The 17,870-nt window shown below is 41.3% G+C and overlaps 1 protein-coding gene across 2 annotated transcripts in view; it reads left to right on the forward strand.

Annotated features, from left to right (window-relative positions):
- ptch1 (patched 1) overlaps nt 1–17,870 on the forward strand; it is a 55,934-nt gene that overhangs the window by 15,304 nt on the left and 22,760 nt on the right. For both annotated transcript variants that reach the window (XM_075467740.1, XM_075467739.1), the window contains exons 3-12: nt 4,932–5,121; nt 5,453–5,522; nt 5,641–5,732; nt 7,115–7,313; nt 7,458–7,579; nt 9,664–9,811; nt 11,823–11,954; nt 12,153–12,308; nt 16,049–16,147; nt 17,247–17,372. In XM_075467740.1, the coding sequence (XP_075323855.1) occupies nt 4,932–5,121; nt 5,453–5,522; nt 5,641–5,732; nt 7,115–7,313; nt 7,458–7,579; nt 9,664–9,811; nt 11,823–11,954; nt 12,153–12,308; nt 16,049–16,147; nt 17,247–17,372 (1,334 nt within the window). The remainder of the gene's footprint in view (nt 1–4,931; nt 5,122–5,452; nt 5,523–5,640; nt 5,733–7,114; nt 7,314–7,457; nt 7,580–9,663; nt 9,812–11,822; nt 11,955–12,152; nt 12,309–16,048; nt 16,148–17,246; nt 17,373–17,870) is intronic.

Consider the following 17,870-nt stretch of genomic DNA (forward strand, 5'->3'; position numbering starts at 1 on the left):
GAGTGGGTCTATCATGATGTAGCAACATTAATTTGAAGCAGAAAATGATCATTTTACTGGAAAATCATTAGATTAGTTGAGAGATGAGCAGACACAATAACAGTAGATGGTCCAAAGAAGACAGGACTGGTGGAGGTAGGCAAGAGATGGGTTGTTCTTGGCGATCAAAGCTCCACAGGATGATTGGCAGCAGGAGCTTAGACTGTAGCCTCTTTCACATAAAAGCTTTTCAATCCAGGACTGATGTGCCCTCACTGCGAACTGTGTCATTTGCGAAAGTACACAGGCAGAACTTCCTGTTCCAGTTATGGTGTGGGACTCACCACATTCAGAAGGTGACATCATAATTCTACAAGAGGTACGACCGTGAAGTCACTTCTGAGCTCTCCAAAACAATACCAGCAATGAGAACAACCAATATGGACGCCTTCGTTATTTGTGTCGTGTTAGGCTCTACTGTGGATTTTATGTCATCGACTATTTTGAAGGAGAAGAGGAGCTGTTAGTCATCTTGCACATACAACGTTGCTGAATCACCAAGTTTAAAAAATATAACTTTCCAAGGTAGATAAACATATCCAAACATTTCCAATTGCAGTTGCCTACGCATAACCAGTCCACATCTGACTTTGTTGAAGTAGCTTTTCTGTTACCTTTTTTTCAGTCTGCAGTTTGCTGGTTGTCTTACATTGGACAGTACTGGGGGCTCAGGGTATGGGAGGTTGCTGTACTGGTAACACAGAGGTGACCTGGTTTTGTGGAGGCTTCCTCCTCACCATAGGGGTTCCTTTCTGAAAGGGGGCCCTAATCCAGCTAATCCATCCTCTGCACGCATATGGACACACGTGCACACACGCAAAGATGGGTTTAGACGCATGCATGTACATATACTGTAGTATACTTGTATGCACACACACAAATGAGCATGTTGTTTGAGGCGATGTAGAAAGTCACTGTGGCTTTTAATAGATTCTTCAGCAGATGAAGTGAGGTGAAATGTATTTTTAGCCTTTCTGTGCTGTCATGTCCCAGTGAAAATCCTCTGTTTCTGTTCCTGTCATAGTTAAACATGCTTTGATAAAAAAGGATCATGCACAAGAGTTTTAGAGCGTGCTTGCTTGTTGTGATACATGTGTTCATTGAAATTTAGGGGTGGTTTTTCAAATTTAAGAGATGTGCCTGGGGTGGAGCTACGGTGTTGTGTGTGCTGCTTGGAAAAGAGAAAGTTGGAAAGGAGAAAGGGGGCTGGGCTGGCTTTGACAGAGGGGCTGGGCTGATTGCCATCATGATCTAACCAATCAGAGAGTAGAGCTGAATAGCGCAAAGAGAGAAAATGAGAGTACAAAGAGGAGGGGGAGTTCAGAACTAAAAGAAAGAAGGGGGTGATGTCAGTTCCTTAGAAACCTACTTTCTATCCTTTCATGCACATCGCCCCCCTCCATTCTTTCACTTTGAGAATAGGGGGGACCAGGGGTTAATGTTATGCAACATGCTGAATACCCACAGAGGGCTCCACTACAGTGGCATACACAGGCTTCGTCTCTTCTCTTCTCCTCTCTTCTCCTCTCTGTCTAATTATAAGAGAAATTATTTTGAATGTGGAATTGTTCACCAGTCATTAGTTATACTCACACAAGAAACACACATGCGCGTGCACAGGTGCCAGGTTGCAGTATCAATAAGATTTCTGAAAATGTTTTGAAAAATGCATATTTCACAGGTGGATGTTCACCCTGTGCTCAAGTTAATTATTATGGAAAACAGCAGATGCATTCTCTGTAGCCAGCAAACTTTAAGAATAATCTTAAATAAAGAAAAAAGACAGTCAATTAGCAGAAATACAATGCAACCAAATATAATGATTGGACCTATATTTGTTTGTTTAGAAACCACAGACAATAAGAGGAATTTTCATTACTTTTGAGCTACCTATTTATACCGAATGCTGCACCTTCTTTCTCTCTATCTCCCACGTCGCACCTCTACGTAACTGCCGAATCCTAAATGAGACAAACAAAGCAATAGCTCTTGAACAAGTGTTCTGCATTCTACTTAATTGGTTGCAATATAAAATATGTAGTACTAAACTGCATGAAGTCCAACACACTGGACTTTTGAATGATGGGTTTAGTGGAAGTTGATCTGTTACCCTAAGTGATTGAAACTGAAACTATATTAAAACTGTTAAAACAATGCATTTCAGCTTTCGGTTGAAAAGTTAAATGGTCTAATCAAAGAAAGGACAATTCACTCATTCATTTCATGTGATAACAACTCTCATATTTGAATTTTTTTCAAAATGTACAAGCCCCTCATAAGTGGTAGATGGGCATTCTTGTGACACCCCAAGCCTCTATCTTGTTTTCTTTCTTGTCCCTGCTGAAAAAGCCATTCTTGATGCAGCTAACTTTCTCTGCTCGTGCGACAGCCGAGCTCCCCCTCCTGTTGCCGTTTCTCATGTATATAATGGTGGATCATGAGAGGCTAATTGTTGAGGTCAAGGTATGTGACCCACAGCTCTGTCATAATAAACATAATAGCAATGAGTACATTGCCAAAGGAGGTAGATGTCTGGACATGGATTGTTCAGTAAGTGAGTAAAGACAATACAACTTTAGTAAGATGACAGAATGCTTGGCTAAGGTTTCGAGGTTTTTGTATGCTAGAGGTTACAGTTGCTGCGTGTCGTATGAAGTCTCGCAATGTTGGAGCGGTGGCGTGCTTTCAGCTCAAGGATGAAAACCCAAGTGAGGGAGAAAGTAGGCTGCTGTGGGAAGTACTTTAATGTCAGTGACACTTTGTTTTGGTCACAGCAGCTGAGCTTGAAGCGGGACACCTTCGAGTTATCAACACACGCTGGGGTCAGCCAGTTTTCTTAGGAGAAGGAATATAGGAATATGTGTCATTGAAGAAACACAGCTGTGTGTACACATGCTGATATGCACATACTTGCACGTAGGCAAAAGTGTGCACACACTCGTGCATTTTCTTGGTCCAGCTGGGGTGTTAATTTCACCCCAAGGCTGTGTGAGTGTTGACCCCAAAACTTTGTAACCTCGTGAAGTGTGGAATTCTCTAAGCCTGAGGCTGTAATGTGCTGTTTCCTGTAGAGGGAGAGTACATTCCTTTGACTTGTCCCATTCCACACTGCTCGCTGTAAGCTCAAGGTCTTTGGGTGGCAGTCCACAACTTGGAGACTGCTCCAACCAGTTCTTTTTAAGCATGACCCTGCGATCTTTTTTCAATCAGACCTTTCTTCATCTCCTCACATGTGTACAAGCAGGCTGAGAATGGATGTGCCTCTACCTCTGTACCTGTGTTCCTCTTGGCTGTGCACTTAAACCAAGCCTCAGGCTAGATTTGCCTTTGAGCGCTGAGTGTATCAGACAAGTTGACTTGTTAGTGCACTGTCAGTACGCGTCAGGTCTTAATCAGTTCCATGCATGCTCCTTTGAAGGCAGGACTGGTGAAACGTAGCCGTGTAGCCAGCCTAGCAATGGAAAGCATGTCGCTCCAGTTAGCCTGGGCCTGCTATTAATGATGAGTAGTATTATAAACATGCCCTGAGACAGGATCAGATGGGAATGCTGTTTGGGTCCAGGAAAAAAGAAATCAAGTGTGTTTTCTTAATGCCCCAAGACATGATCCCCTCCCTCCCTGTTCCATTGGTCTGACTAGGTGGTCCAGCCCAGCAGAACAGGCATGCTTATGTTCAACTTTAATGCCATTACAATGGAGTAAAAACATTCAGTCTATGCCTGCTGTTGCACGAATTGAACAGAATTGTTAAATTGGATTAAGGCAAAATAAAATGTTACAGATTTTTCACACAGTCAACTCTCTCACTGGACATTTTTCATGTTGTGTGTGTGAGAGGGAGACCAAGTGAAAGAAGATGACTATAAATTGCCTGAGCCTTCACTGAGCGTTTAGTCTCTGATGATGGAAGGGCTCAAATCCTCTGCTTGTAAATCAGGCACACTGAACTGCAGGGTGCATGCGGGCACACACTGAAATCGCTGACTTTAGTACGAACTTTGCAAAAAAATCCCAAAAAACGACAACCTTTCATTTTTTTAGGCAAAATTTTGTCGCCCTTTCAACTTGAAATTTAGATATTTGCCAATCCTCACACGACTTCAGTTTCTTGGATTTGTTTGTGCAGATATGTTCATTTGTGGAAGACACTTTGCCAGACTTTTCCCTGGCTGCACTGGGGTGGAGCAGGGCAGCTAAATAGCCTGAAAGGCAGCTTTTGTGGCTTGGGCAAGCTCAGAGAGCACGCACAGGGCTTAGTCTCACTACAATACTGAGTGCAGAGCCTGGAAGAGAGCCCCTCTCAATCAAAAACACACACATGTAGTCTCACACACATATGCACCTAATGTGGATATGTGCTGCTAACTTGTTTGCAAATTTGGGTTGAAACATTGTATTGTTTCAATGTGGATTTGATGGAGTGATGTTTTAGTTCTGGATTTAAAAAAAAAAAAGCTGTCACATTTGCCATATAGGGTTACAAGATCCCTGTTAGCAAATGGCTGTTATCAAGTCTAAGAATGTCTTCGTCTGGTTGACCCTTTTTTGAGTCACAGATATTTAAACACTGCAAACACTCAGGCTGTGTTTTATAGATACTTGTGCCCGGAAAATACTGTCTTACGAAGAGTTTGAAATAGAGATTTGTTGTTTGTATTTGATAACAGCCGGATGTTGTCAGACATCTGATCTCTTGCATCAAGGCTGGTTTTACTTCAAGGACCACTGGAAATATAAGTTGTGTATATTTATTGTTGTCATTGACATTTAGCAGTTGTGTATATCTGTAAAAAGGGTAAATTCATTGTATGTACAAAATGATTATGTTATGGATTACATTAATGGTGTGTTCAAATATGCAGCTCTCACATTGTTCACCCCATTTTGTTCAGTTGGCGGGCGTGTGAACCAGGAACTGAAGTACACGCGGCAGAAGATCGGCGAGGAGGCCATGTTTAACCCTCAGCTGATGATTCAGACGCCACGAGAGGAGGGAGCCAGTGTTCTAACAGTGGAGGCACTCCTGCAGCACCTGGAGTCAGCTATTCAAGCCAGCAGAGTTCATGTTTTCCTTTATGACAGGTAGCTAACTGTTCAATGTCTGCTTCTGTTCCTGTCGTACAAAAGCATCAGATCATGCAGTTTTTACAAGTACAGGTCTTGCCAGTTTTCTTAACACCATAGGTTTGAAGCGAAGTGTTGATTTAATTTTTTTTACATTTCGTCTCGGAATTGTGTTTTGTTTTGTTTTTCCATGAAACACATTAACCATGGTTTTTCGCTTACAGACTTCATTATGAAGAAAGATTTGTCGTTACTTTTTGTGATGTTAGGGCAGTTCAGCCTGAGGGGCTCAGAGCGTTTTGCTATAGTTAGGAAAACTTAACACGTGGTGTTTTGATTTCCTTTTCAGACATTGGACATTGGAACACTTATGCTACAAATCAGGAGAATTAGTCACAGAAACACATTACATGGATCAGGTGAGATTCAAATGCTGCAATTTGATTGCTCTTTTTTCTTTGGAAACATAACCAGCACAGTCTGTGTCTTCCAGTTGTCAATTTGTTTAAATCCTGCTTTTTGTGCTTATGACATTAGATTATAGAAAAGCTTCATCCCTGCCTCGTCATCACCCCTTTAGACTGTTTCTGGGAAGGGGCAAAGCTCCATTCTGGAATGGTCTATCTCCCGTAAGTACAAGACACTTCAGAATTCAGAAGAATCACATAATCACAGCAAGTCAGTGCAGCATATCATTAGTTTGACCAGTTTCTTTTAAGTATATGGGCCACTGATCAAATGCTTAAAAATATCCTAATTAGTCTCACATAATGGCCTCCCTTTTTGTCAGGCCTGGTGCCAAATTGACTCAGAGCGAGAGCGCTGAGCTCATCAGTGGCGGTTATGCCATTAACTTACATGTAAGCATTACCAGGATGCTCAAGATAGAGAGAGAAGTGGGGATCCGAATCTCTGAAGTCTTGATTTTACCCCTTTACTAAAAGCAACTCTAACATACTGAGTTCATGCAAATAGACACCACAGAGAAGCGAGCATGTATGTGAGTGTGTTTGTGTACCGCACTCGTCCCCTCTGAAGGCTCTATTGTAGTGGTTGCTGGCATGCGTATCGCTGGCGATAGTTTCTCTCCAGCCCTGGGCCTCACACTATTGTCTGGCCATTCTGTTGCTAATGGCCTGCTGCTACAGTAATACTCAACAGACTTTTACCTCCGCATGGGTTTGTGCATGCACATAGTGTGTGCCTTCGCTGGTGGTGCATACATGTGTTTTGTCGATGTGTGAAAGCGTATCAGGCTTGAATCGCTGTCATCAGAGTCGGCGTGCATGTGTGTTTCTTGCCTGTTGGTTTAAGATGGCAAATAAGGGTTTTTACTATGTTCTGGTTGGAAGGCTTGGAATAATAACCCAAGCCTGGTTAAGCACATACAATGTAGTCTGAGAACAGAGAGAAAGAAAGATTCAGAGAAAGAGAGATTGGAATGTGTGAGGAATAGAATGCAAAGAGAGAAAGAGACTGGAGCAGCCGTTCAGCTGTTGCATGATGGGAAATGGTTGCTTAACAAGAAAGAGATAATTTGCTACTTTTAGAAGTTTGACTGATGTTGTGGAGTAACATGTGCAGGTAATTGCAACAAAAAAATCTTACAGAGATACCCTTCTTTTGCCTTTTTTATATGACTAGTAAAGCAAGTGTACTGCACACAGAGTTTAAGAGAATAAATAGCATTAAATGATACATCAAACACACACGGTGATAGCAAAACAAGACCTAAGAATACGCTCTACAATGTAACTAGCTCTTCAATAACATTTGCTTTTTAACATAAACACATACTGTAGAAAAAAATCAATAAAACTGCATCTTTTTACACAATTTTAGACACCAATAATTCTCTTTATCAGCACTGTTGATAATCCAAAATAGTATGATAGCTCAAACAATGTTATGGTTTTTCCTCATGTTGTTAACCTCAAACCTTTAAATGAATTGCCCAGAAATAGCTGCATTAGACATGGAAAAGTTAAATTTTTTTTTTTTACCTTTGCAGAGGTAAGGACCCTATACAGTGGACCAACTTTGACCCAAAGGAGTTCCTTGAGGACTTAAAAAAGACAAACATCCCCGTGGAAAGCTTTGAGGACATGTTGGAGAAGGCAGATGTTGGCCACGGCTACATGGATAGACCCTGTCTGAACCCCGCTGACCCTGACTGTCCCCTCACTGCACCTAATAAGAACTCAACTAAGGTAGGCACACGACTAGCCTCAAGCTTTTGGCTTGGAATATTTGTGTACACACATCCATCATTTATATGTTCTAAAACACAAAGTCTTAAGTTTGAGCCTAGCTGCTGACAGTTATTTTCTCGGCTGCTGCATTTATTACACCAGCCATTCAATGTGGCGCGGGCCCTGAGCGGCGGCTGCCATGGTCTGTCCAGGAAGTACATGCACTGGCAGGAGGAACTGATTGTAGGGGGGACCACCAAGAACGGCAGCGGACCCCTGCTCAGGTAACATACCCACGCTTCCACATACACTCTTCCATAAACACTGCAGCAATCACGACAGGGCTTATTCTGGAGACACTGTGTGTTTTTTGTTCTCTTACGCTCTCCAAAGCTGTACATGCACGTGCGCGCTGTGTACTATAAATCTTGCAGTCATTAGCAGATTCCAGTGAAATCTTAAGAGCTCCAGCTGTTCCTGCTCAGCTCTGGCTGCTCTGCTTGGACACTGCCCACTCACACACAAATACGCACTCGTGGACCAAGTGATCTATTGCCTGACTAGTTTGTTCAAATATACAGCGATTTGGGTTACACAGACTTAATTCTGACACAATCACTGGGTCAAAGCCTCTAGATTATGTGGTAAACTTACAGTGGCTTTTGATGTGCGCAGTTTTATGAGTGTTCCATAAGGTAACGAGAGAAAACATTAGATTTACACAGGAATTTAAAAATGTTTTCTTTGCAGCTTTAAAAGTAATCCCCCATTTTGCTTGCAGTCTTTGCACATGCACTTACACACAAAGGCACATATCCACAGTCACACACACACTGGTCACAGAGTACAGTGGGCTGCGTTGTTTGTGTTTTGTGGTTGTGTGTTTTCCTGGCAAGGTAGGGTCATTAGAGTGTCTGTGCGTGCCTGCATGCCCGTATGTGTGTGCGTTGGCCTAATGCTGCTGGCACTCTGTTTCTGCATCTTGTTTACTAACTGCCACCATTACGGTGATTATCACCATATTACAGAGATCACATTCATAAAGAGAATGACAGGCTAATGTCTACTCCATTGCCTCGTAACATTTTGATGATGTGAAAATACACAGACTGACTCAACCACTGTTCATAAGTTGCTCTCTAGTCCAGACTCATTTGTTGAAAACTACTCAGTTATATTACTTTATTGCCTTGTTAATGTTCTCATTAAGAATTGTGCACTGCTCGTTGTACTTGATATCATGGCCTTTGTAATCAGAACGGAGATAGGAGAGGAGAGCATGTTAGTTTGGACTTGTAGAAATGTAAGCCCACTTTTTGATTGCCATGTTTAGTGTATGAGATCATTGAAGAAGGGGATGCAAATTCCTTATATGTTTTGGTTGTGTGAAAAAAGTCAGGTTTGCATACTGTTATACAGATTAATCGGTTAGTAGTAAAGAAACTGTCCACAAACTGTGTTTGGAGGACCTGTGTACGACGGAGCAAAATTAGACCAACATTTTAAAATTCCTAGCAAAGACTCAGATGACAGATGACTTCATATTACCCATTAAAAACTATAGAGCCTGCCTACAACAAGCACACCTGACACAATGAATTGAATGGAAACCTGTTTCCAAGATGAGCCTTTTCTCTCAAGCTCCCAACACAAATATAAACTTCTGGCAAATAAGTGAGGGAATTGAAACTAACTACAGTTTAAGCTGTTTCCTTGTTGTTCTTTCTGCTGAAAAGTTCACTCAGGAGAACTGTGCGTTTTGAACAACAATGCAACAAACCATCATTGCATGGTTTACGTCATTGGAAATGTGTTTCAGAGCACAGCCCTGCAGATAACACATTGTTTTGTACCAGATTTTTTTCTTTCTGTGCTGGTTAAATTTGCACCGTAGCTGCGCTGGTACCTCCTGCATTGGAAAAATGGTCTATTTTTAAAAATTTTTTTTTAGCTTTTTGGGTTGATGTGTTTATGGGATGATTTCTCTTTTTCCTGTTTCCCTCTTGTGTCTTTTGGTTTGATGCTCCCAATAAACTGGCATGTTGATGAACACATCGCCACCTTTCAAGCCACAAGAGTTAAATCGTACCCAAGATACAGCATCTGCACTTCCTATCTGGTGCTTAGTGCTTGTCAATCGTGGAATTCAAACAAAAATACTCACCGTTGTGTTTTGCACATTTACAAATCCCATTTTCAGCGTTATTTGCCCAAACCAGAAAGCCAGCTCATCGCCTTGTTGTTTCTCTTGTGTAAACTGAAGATTTGCACCTCGTTGACCTCCCTCTTTTTTTTCCTCTTTCATCCTCTCCTTGTTTTTCCTCCCCCTCGCTCTGCCATCCTCCCTCCCTTCCTCCTCCCTCTCCAGTGCCCAGGCCTTACAGACCATGTTCCAGCTGATGACTCCCAAGCAGATGTTTGAGCACTTTCAGGGCTACCTAGATGTTTCCCGCATCAACTGGAACAAAGAAAAGGCTGCAGCTATACTGGAAGCCTGGCAGAGGAGATATTCTGAGGTAAGGGCCCCCAAAAATAACAAAAAAAAAAGCAGAAATATGAGAAATGGAGAGATTCAGAAAAAAAAAGAAAAAATTAAAGAGATGAGCAAACTAGCCTAAATCTCAACAAGCATACATTAAATCATTGAACGGATACAGGTAAAGGCCTCATCTAAAGCCAGACCCCTGATAGATAGTAGATCCACTTCTGGTGTGTGGTAAAGGGCTGAAGCTGTCTCTCGCTGCTCAGTGGAGAGGAGCAATAGAGTAACAGGGTGAGCATGTCTGGAATACATTAAGAGAGTGCTAGATATCTCTTTTTTTTTCTTCTCTCTCACTCTAGCTCTCTTTGTCTTTACCTTGCACACAAACACACACACACACCCAAAAGCTCACACACAATTGCTTTTCCAGCTGTGGCCCCTTTGGTGGCTCATGTGTGACATCATCTGGTCTTTGTTTTGGGGGCCCCCAACCTCCGTTCCACATAGTGCGACCCTGTGTGTATGTGTGTGTTTGTATAAATTATGTACAAGTGTGTGTGCACCATTGATCCTTTGGCCAGTAATCACTGATGGTAAAAAAATTACAAAAAGATGCCAAATATTGTCAGTGTGAGCGTTTGTGGCATGTATTACTGATGTTTAGGCATATTTGTAAGGATACGCCTGCCCGTCGGTATATGTTTGACACATGTGTGAGTTTACACATGGTTGCGAATGTGTGTGTGTGTGTGTGTGATATAGTGTGTGTTTCCTAATGTGTGTCAGCCAACATTGCTCCCCGTTGAGCTGTAACTGTATTTCAATGTTGAAGCCATCTGTCTACCCTGAGATAGCAAAACAGAGAGGAAGGATGGTTCGTGGTACAGTCTGCGAATTCTCCTACAACAGGGGCTGAGGTCATTATTCAGGGATGAATTTTGTTCTTTAAGACACACAAGATGACATTTAGTTATTCTATACCCAGACAGTCACTTTATATTACTAGGTATTCATTAATCAGGTTCGAAGTATCTTTAGACTGTCAGCTAAAGGGAAGCTTGCATTGAATAAGGGAAACTCACCTTCTCCCTTCAGGAATGCACACTTTGGTTACAGAGATAGAAGAAGTAGCCAATGAGTTGTTTGTGTATGCCGCTGAAACTCAGGACCCTCATCTCTACATGTAGCCTTGCTTGAAACTTTGTGTCACTTTGTCTCATTTTAGAGCCGTCCTACTAAAATGGAGTGTCGAGGAGTCAAAGTAACATCTGTTTAGCTAAAAGTGATGAGCTTTAACAATGTTCCTGACATCATGTATGCTTTCTTTTAATTCAGCTCGAAAGTGGCATAAAGACCACAGCAAAGTATACCTGTGGATCCTTACTCATAGCGCCTCTGTCAAACCTTTTCTCTCCTCTATCCTTGAAATCAGCTTTTAATGCGTGAGATTTTGTTGAGATTGATATTCAGGAGAGTGAAGAGGAGCGAAGATGCTCAAATTAAAAAGAAATTAGAATAGCCTAGTTCCATATGGAAAATTGGAGCAGAATTGCACGAGAACATTTAGGGAAGAATGCAGTGGAGAAGAGAATATATCATTCGTCTTTATTTTGTGGAGACCTGCAGGGATTTAAGATTAGCAGAAATGAAATTCTTTTGATAACAGCTCAGAGGGCATTTTTGTGGGAAACATTTTATTTATAAGCAATCAGTTAGACTGCTTGTTTTTTTCTTTTTCATCTCATTTAATTCTTAAAGTTCTGTTCAAAGACCCATATCATATGTAGAAGAGATTATTCTCCAGCAGTTGTATTCTGCCTCGTGCACTGATTAAAGATGGACTACCAACAAAACCTGAAGGATTCTGGTATTGAAATATTGTCCCTGCAGATTGTCCAGATAGTTTTTTAGTATCTTCTACCTTAAATCATCAGAGACGTTTTCAGTTCTTAGGCTTACTTATTGATTGTTATGTTTTCCTCCAACATTTTTATTGATTCTTTTCTTGTGTTTCATTGTATTTCTGTTTATCCCCCTCTCTTTAGGTAGTGCTGCAGAGTGTGGCGGCGAATTCGTCTCAGAAGGTCTTGTCTTTCACCACCACCACCCTGGAGGATATTCTCAAGTCTTTTTCTGACGTCAGTGTTATTCGCGTGGCCAGTGGATACCTGCTGATGGTGAGAGCACAGACATAACAAAAAAGAAAATGTTTTTTTGGGGGGCACTAAACTAAACTAGATTTTACTGGTCTTGGATCAAGACGGAAGCATGTTTTAGGAATCCAAAAAAAAAAAAAAAAGTTTGCTAATTTTAACAACTGACTTAAGAGGCTGGTTAGATAATCAATGGTCTGCTTGTTTGATTTTTGTGCTCAGCTGGCCTACGCGTGTCTGACTATGCTGCGGTGGGACTGTGCCAAGTCTCAGGGTGCCGTGGGGCTAGCAGGTGTCCTTCTGGTGACACTGTCTGTGGCAGCTGGTCTGGGCCTCTGTTCTCTCCTGGGTATCTCCTTCAATGCTGCCTCCACGCAGGTAACTCACACACATGAGACCAGGCAGCTCCTTTGAGCGGTCACTTAGTAAAGGTCAAGACTTACAGACTCACAAAAGACCCTAAAAACAGACAGATGCCCAGCCCCAATCTCCACACTCTTAACTTTTATGCTGCATTAAGCCTGAATCCATGCAGGTTCAGACACGTCAAATGCCTCTTTGCTATTCACTTAGCTGTTTCGCTTTTTTTTACTTTTTCCCAAACAGCGAGTGATTAAAAGACACAAAATATGCAATCCTAGAGCAGCTGTCACTTACAAACTGAAAGTGAGGTTTTCTTCTATTTATGGGATGATGCAATATCGTAGAGCGAGGTATGGAGTCCCTGATGTGTGGCCCATTCCTCCTATTTGTACCATTTCACAAACGAACACACTCAAGCTCTACAGCTACGACATCAGTTTAAGATGTGAGGATTTAGTTATTATATTTTTGTGGGATTGGGCCTGAGAGAGTGAGCACATGGACCTGCTTTTATATCCCGGAAGCTGAATTAGTTTACAGCCCTCTCATGTTGGCTTGTAAAGCCTGGTTTATAGTCGGTAACGCAAGACGCAACGCAAGACGCAAGCCGCAAGCCGCAACGCAAGCCCTTGCGCGGTTGCAAGCCCCCCCTTGCGTGCTTGCGTGTGTCACCTCAATTTTCTAAACTTCACGCAAGACGCAAGCGCAAGCCACTGGCTGTGGTCGAAACCGCCTACTACTTGATCGATTTGACAGTATGCAGAGCGTTTACACACAGTGCACTTCACTCCTGCCCGAGCCGAAATCAGCCGGCCTGAAAAGCTGATTTCCCTTAAGCTATAGGCTAAACTCTGTAAATATATAACTTTAGCAACATTTGAAACATTTTCAGGCGAGAAAGTAGTCGTTTAGACCCCCAAGGTGTTGAAAATCTGACAAAATACCGGCTATTTACAAGAAGAAGAAGAAGCATGAATCTATGGAAGAGAGACTTGCCAAACAGCTCCTGGCGGTGAATTTCCTTTCATCGTAGTAGGCTTGTCATTGAAAAAACCCGCTACTCCACCTACTGTCCTGGCGGTGAATCGCCACGCAGCACACGCAACCGCCGACAAAGCAAAATGAAGTATTAACGTCTCGAGCCATTAACATACGCGCAAGACGCAAGCGCAAGGGCAGTTAAAAGAAGTATAACTCAGCCTTAACCGTCTTCAGAACAGTGGGTGGGGCATTACAGCTGCAGGGATTGGATACTTACTTTCTTCCTCAGACTTTCCCTTAAACAATGTTTTGACCAAAAAAAATAGGAGATATTTGCCAGGAACCCCCTTTTTTTTGGACCAAAATGGTTTCAGTGCTGGTTCATGGCTCCTTCATTATAGAACCAACTAAAAGCTGGTTTGATGCTCCACAATCAGAGAGCCAGTTCAGAGCCCCATCACTACGTTGATTTAAAACTCTCTTTCAATGCAGGTTTGAACCTCCCATTAGTGTACTATGAATTTAGACGGTTAGTCTACAACAATCACAATGTTTGTCTAAATTTCTCTACATATCAGTGTCTGAATTTCAAGGAAAGGCAATTTTATTTATAGAGCACAATTCGTACACAGGGCAATTCAAAGTGCTTCACAGCTACATAAAATCACAAGAAGGCAATAAAATCATTAAAAATAAAAAAATAAATGAAGAAAATAAATTAATTAATTTAAATTAAAAAATTAAAAAATTAAAAAATTAAAAAATTAAAAATTAAAAATTAAAAAATTAAAAAATTAAAAAATTAAAAAATTAAGTAATAATAAAAATTAAAATTAAAATTAATTAAAAAAAAAAACATTAAAAATAATCATTAATCAATTAATTTAAAAGTGAAGAGAGCAGATAAAATACTTTCAGGTGTCATATGCACAGCTAAATAGAACTCTTTTCAGCCTGGATTTAAACATTGTCAGAGTTGAGGCCTGTCTCACATCTTCTGGAAGACTGTTCCAGATTTTAGGAGGATAAAACTGAAACGCAGCCTCACCTTGTTTAGTCCTGACTCTGGGCACCAGCAGGAGACCCTTCCCTGAGGTTCTCAGAGCCCGAGTTGGTTCATATGGCTTTAACATGTCAGAGATGTACTTTGGCGCTTGACCATGAAGAGACTTGTACACAAGTAGAGCTGTTTTAAAGTCTATTCTCTGAGCGACAGGAAGCCAGTGCAGAGACCTGAGCACTGGACTAATATTATCGTATTTCCTGGTTCTAGTCAGGACTCGAGCAGCAGCATTCTGGATGTACTGCAGCTTTCTTACAGCCCGTTTAGAGAGCCCAGTGAGCAGGCCGTTACAGTAGTCTAACCTGCTGGAGACAAACGCATGGATCAGTCTTTCTAAGTCTGATTTAGACACTATTCCTTTGATTCTGGCAATGTTTTTTAGATGGTAAAAAGCTGCTGATGTTACTGATTTAATGTGGCTGTTAAAGTTCAGGTCTGAGTCCAATATTACCCCGAAATTTCTAACTTGATTATTAGGTTTAAGAGAGAGAGTCTCAAGGTGACTAATAACACTTTCTCTTTGTTTCTGTGGGCCACAGACAATGATTTCAGTTTTGTCTGAATTTAGCTGGAGGAAATTGTTTTGCATCCACACACTGACTCTTTGCTGGAGCAAATTAAAACACTGTTTTAAACTGTTTTCTACAGTATGTAGAAATGATGCCGGAAATGGGATTCATACATGCTGTTTCAGTTGGGGTCTATAACTGCCAGCTGGTGATGTTGAACACTCAACAATGGTTTTAAGCAAATTTCTTGCAGTTATTGTTCATTAATTAAGTTGAGAACTGTAATCTCAAATGCCACTCTGAGGGATGCATTGGGTTGAGTTCACAAACTACTTTGACTTAAAATCCAAGTTGAAGCAATTTTTTATTCTTGTTTTTTTACTTTTTAAAGAACAAGCTGGTTCTCAGTTTTCCAACATGGTTGTCATAACATTTGATATGGTCCGGGATGGTCTCTATAATCCTGCACCCAGCCTCTGACATAAGTGCTCCAGCAAAGAGTCGGTGCTGCTGCAACAGCAGTTTTAGGCTCTTGTTCTGAACCTGCTCTGTAACTGCTTTGGTGGGGAAAAAAAAAAATTAAAATTAGCTGAAATTGCCACGGACAAATATTTCGAAAATATTTGTCAAATAGTACTTTTGAGATGTTGAACAGAGGATGGAAAAAAATAGAGAATTCTATTTGGACCCCACTTATTCAATAGCTCCGTGATTTGTTCTCCCTTAGCTCCCCAGAGTCCAACTTCTTTCCAAGAAAAACCAGACCAAACTCAGGAAAAGATGAATAACAAGATGCCAGATTGTGCCAGTAGATGGTATGGATACACATTTTGCCACTCAGTTCATGTAGAGCGTTCTGGTGGTGATGGGTGTTTATGACTAAGGGGTGTAAACGAGCTCTTTCAGGTATCTATCATAACCCTGAATTATTTAACCCTTGAAATAGAAATCTGGTTTTATTGCACAATATTCTAACATTGTCAATGAAGAAAATCTGTAAAACCTTATATGGTATTATTATCATATTTAAAATGAGTTTATGATATTTTTCCAATTTTTTTCTGTAAAACATATACATATTATATATATGTTACGCCATCATATCATATATCTGGTTGTTCTGCTCTTCCATTCTACCCCAGAACAGCAAATGATTAGAGAGGACACCCAAGAGCTCATGAGGTTTTTTTTGTGTGCTACAGGTTCTCCCCTTCTTGGCTCTGGGAGTTGGGGTGGATGATGTCTTCCTTCTCGCTCATGCCTTCAGTGAGACCGGACAGAATAAGAGGATCCCATTTGAGGTGAGACAAACATCCACATTTACGCCGTACAGAATCCCCTTTTATGTCTTATCTCTGCCATCGAGGAATGTGTAAAAGCTTGACTGTGCCTGCGGTGTAGCTTCACGCAGCTCATGTGCCACACACTCAGCCCAATTATCTAAGCAATGCTCCAGAAAAATGTCTCCTTTTTTTTGTGCTGTTGTTTGTTTTTGTTTTTGTTTTTTTGACATATCATAACATAAGCTTGTGTTTAAAGGCTTTTAGTATGAAGTTGCATGTATTCCAGAGTTTCCATAGTCTGCATAACAGTCATTTTGTGTCACTTAATCCAAATAAAGAATATTTCTTGCACGTTCTCAGGCATTTCTAAGAATAGCATGGAACAACAGATCATTTAAGAGCAGATCATGCCCATGCAACATTAAACAACAAAACTAAAAACTGTTTGAACAGTTTCCAGAGGTGTAAATAAAGCATATATTTCTCAACCTTTAGTGGGTTGCGAGTGTTTGGATTTCATTTCCAGAGGGGCGGGGGGGTCCACGGGCATGTATTTGCTTGTTTTTGTTTTCCACTGTTTCCCTTCGCTTCCAGCTCTTGTCTCTCTGTCTCCCTCATCCCCCAGCTTCCTTTGTGTGACAGAGATGAAAACTAAACAGAGCTGAACTTGATCTCCCCTGTCTGACACACACACAAACACACACACACACACACACACACACACACACACAGATGCACACGCCTGCAGATACTCCCTGTGTGGTCCTGCACGTCCTCAAATCTTCACACAGTCGCCGCCAAATCTTCCAGAGTTGTGTGCATTCTTATCTCTGCTCTGTGTGTATCTACTGTTGAGAGAAAAAAAGGTTTTCGGGGCAACAGTGATCCTACGAAAAGTTTTTGTTCTTTCTGCTTTTTCCTCAACACTTCAAAGAGAACTAGACAGGCTCAGGTGGATTATCTAAGCACTTCAGGGCTTCAAAATACAAAGCAATCACTGTCAGTCATGCTACTATTACGATAATTGTTCATAATCTCAAGTATTACATATTTGCCGTTGGCTGAAAACTGATCAAAAGCTTTTCCTTTAATTCTCCACTCTTTTTGTGTCTGTCAGGATCGTACGGGGGAGTGTCTGAAGAGGACAGGGGCCAGTGTGGCCCTCACCTCCATCAGTAACGTCACAGCATTCTTCATGGCAGCCCTCATCCCCATCCCAGCACTCAGAGCTTTTTCTCTACAGGTATGCTGTGGAGTGAGTGTGTGAGAGAGTTCAGCCATGTGGGGCCTCACTCCAACTCATAGTGGTGTTCCTACCCTCACTGACGCCAGATTTCAGTGTATTAAAGGTGTACAGTGAACCCTCGTTTTTCGCGGGGGTTACGTTCCAAAAAGAACCCGTGATAGGCGAAATCCGTGAAGTAGTAACCTTTATTTTTTTTTACAATTATTATACAATGAAATACTCCATAATACATTGAAACCAAAGAACAAAACCTTTTTACAGGCCCAAGCATTTGTTTAACAAATAAAAGTACCGTATAAACGTTTTTTTTAACAAATAACTACTGTACTGTAAAATAATCATTTTAATCATCAATACGAACTGAAGGCTTCAAATTGCGGAGATCAGCGCCGCCCCACCGCGACCCGAGTCATTGGATTAGAACGGGAGAAAATGAAAAATGATTATGAAAAGAAATACAAAGTACAGTAGGACAAATAGTGACTCGCGTGTATT

This window comes from Odontesthes bonariensis, chromosome 6 (genome assembly GCF_027942865.1).
Source record: "Odontesthes bonariensis isolate fOdoBon6 chromosome 6, fOdoBon6.hap1, whole genome shotgun sequence".
Taxonomy (NCBI): Eukaryota; Metazoa; Chordata; class Actinopteri; order Atheriniformes; family Atherinopsidae; genus Odontesthes; species Odontesthes bonariensis.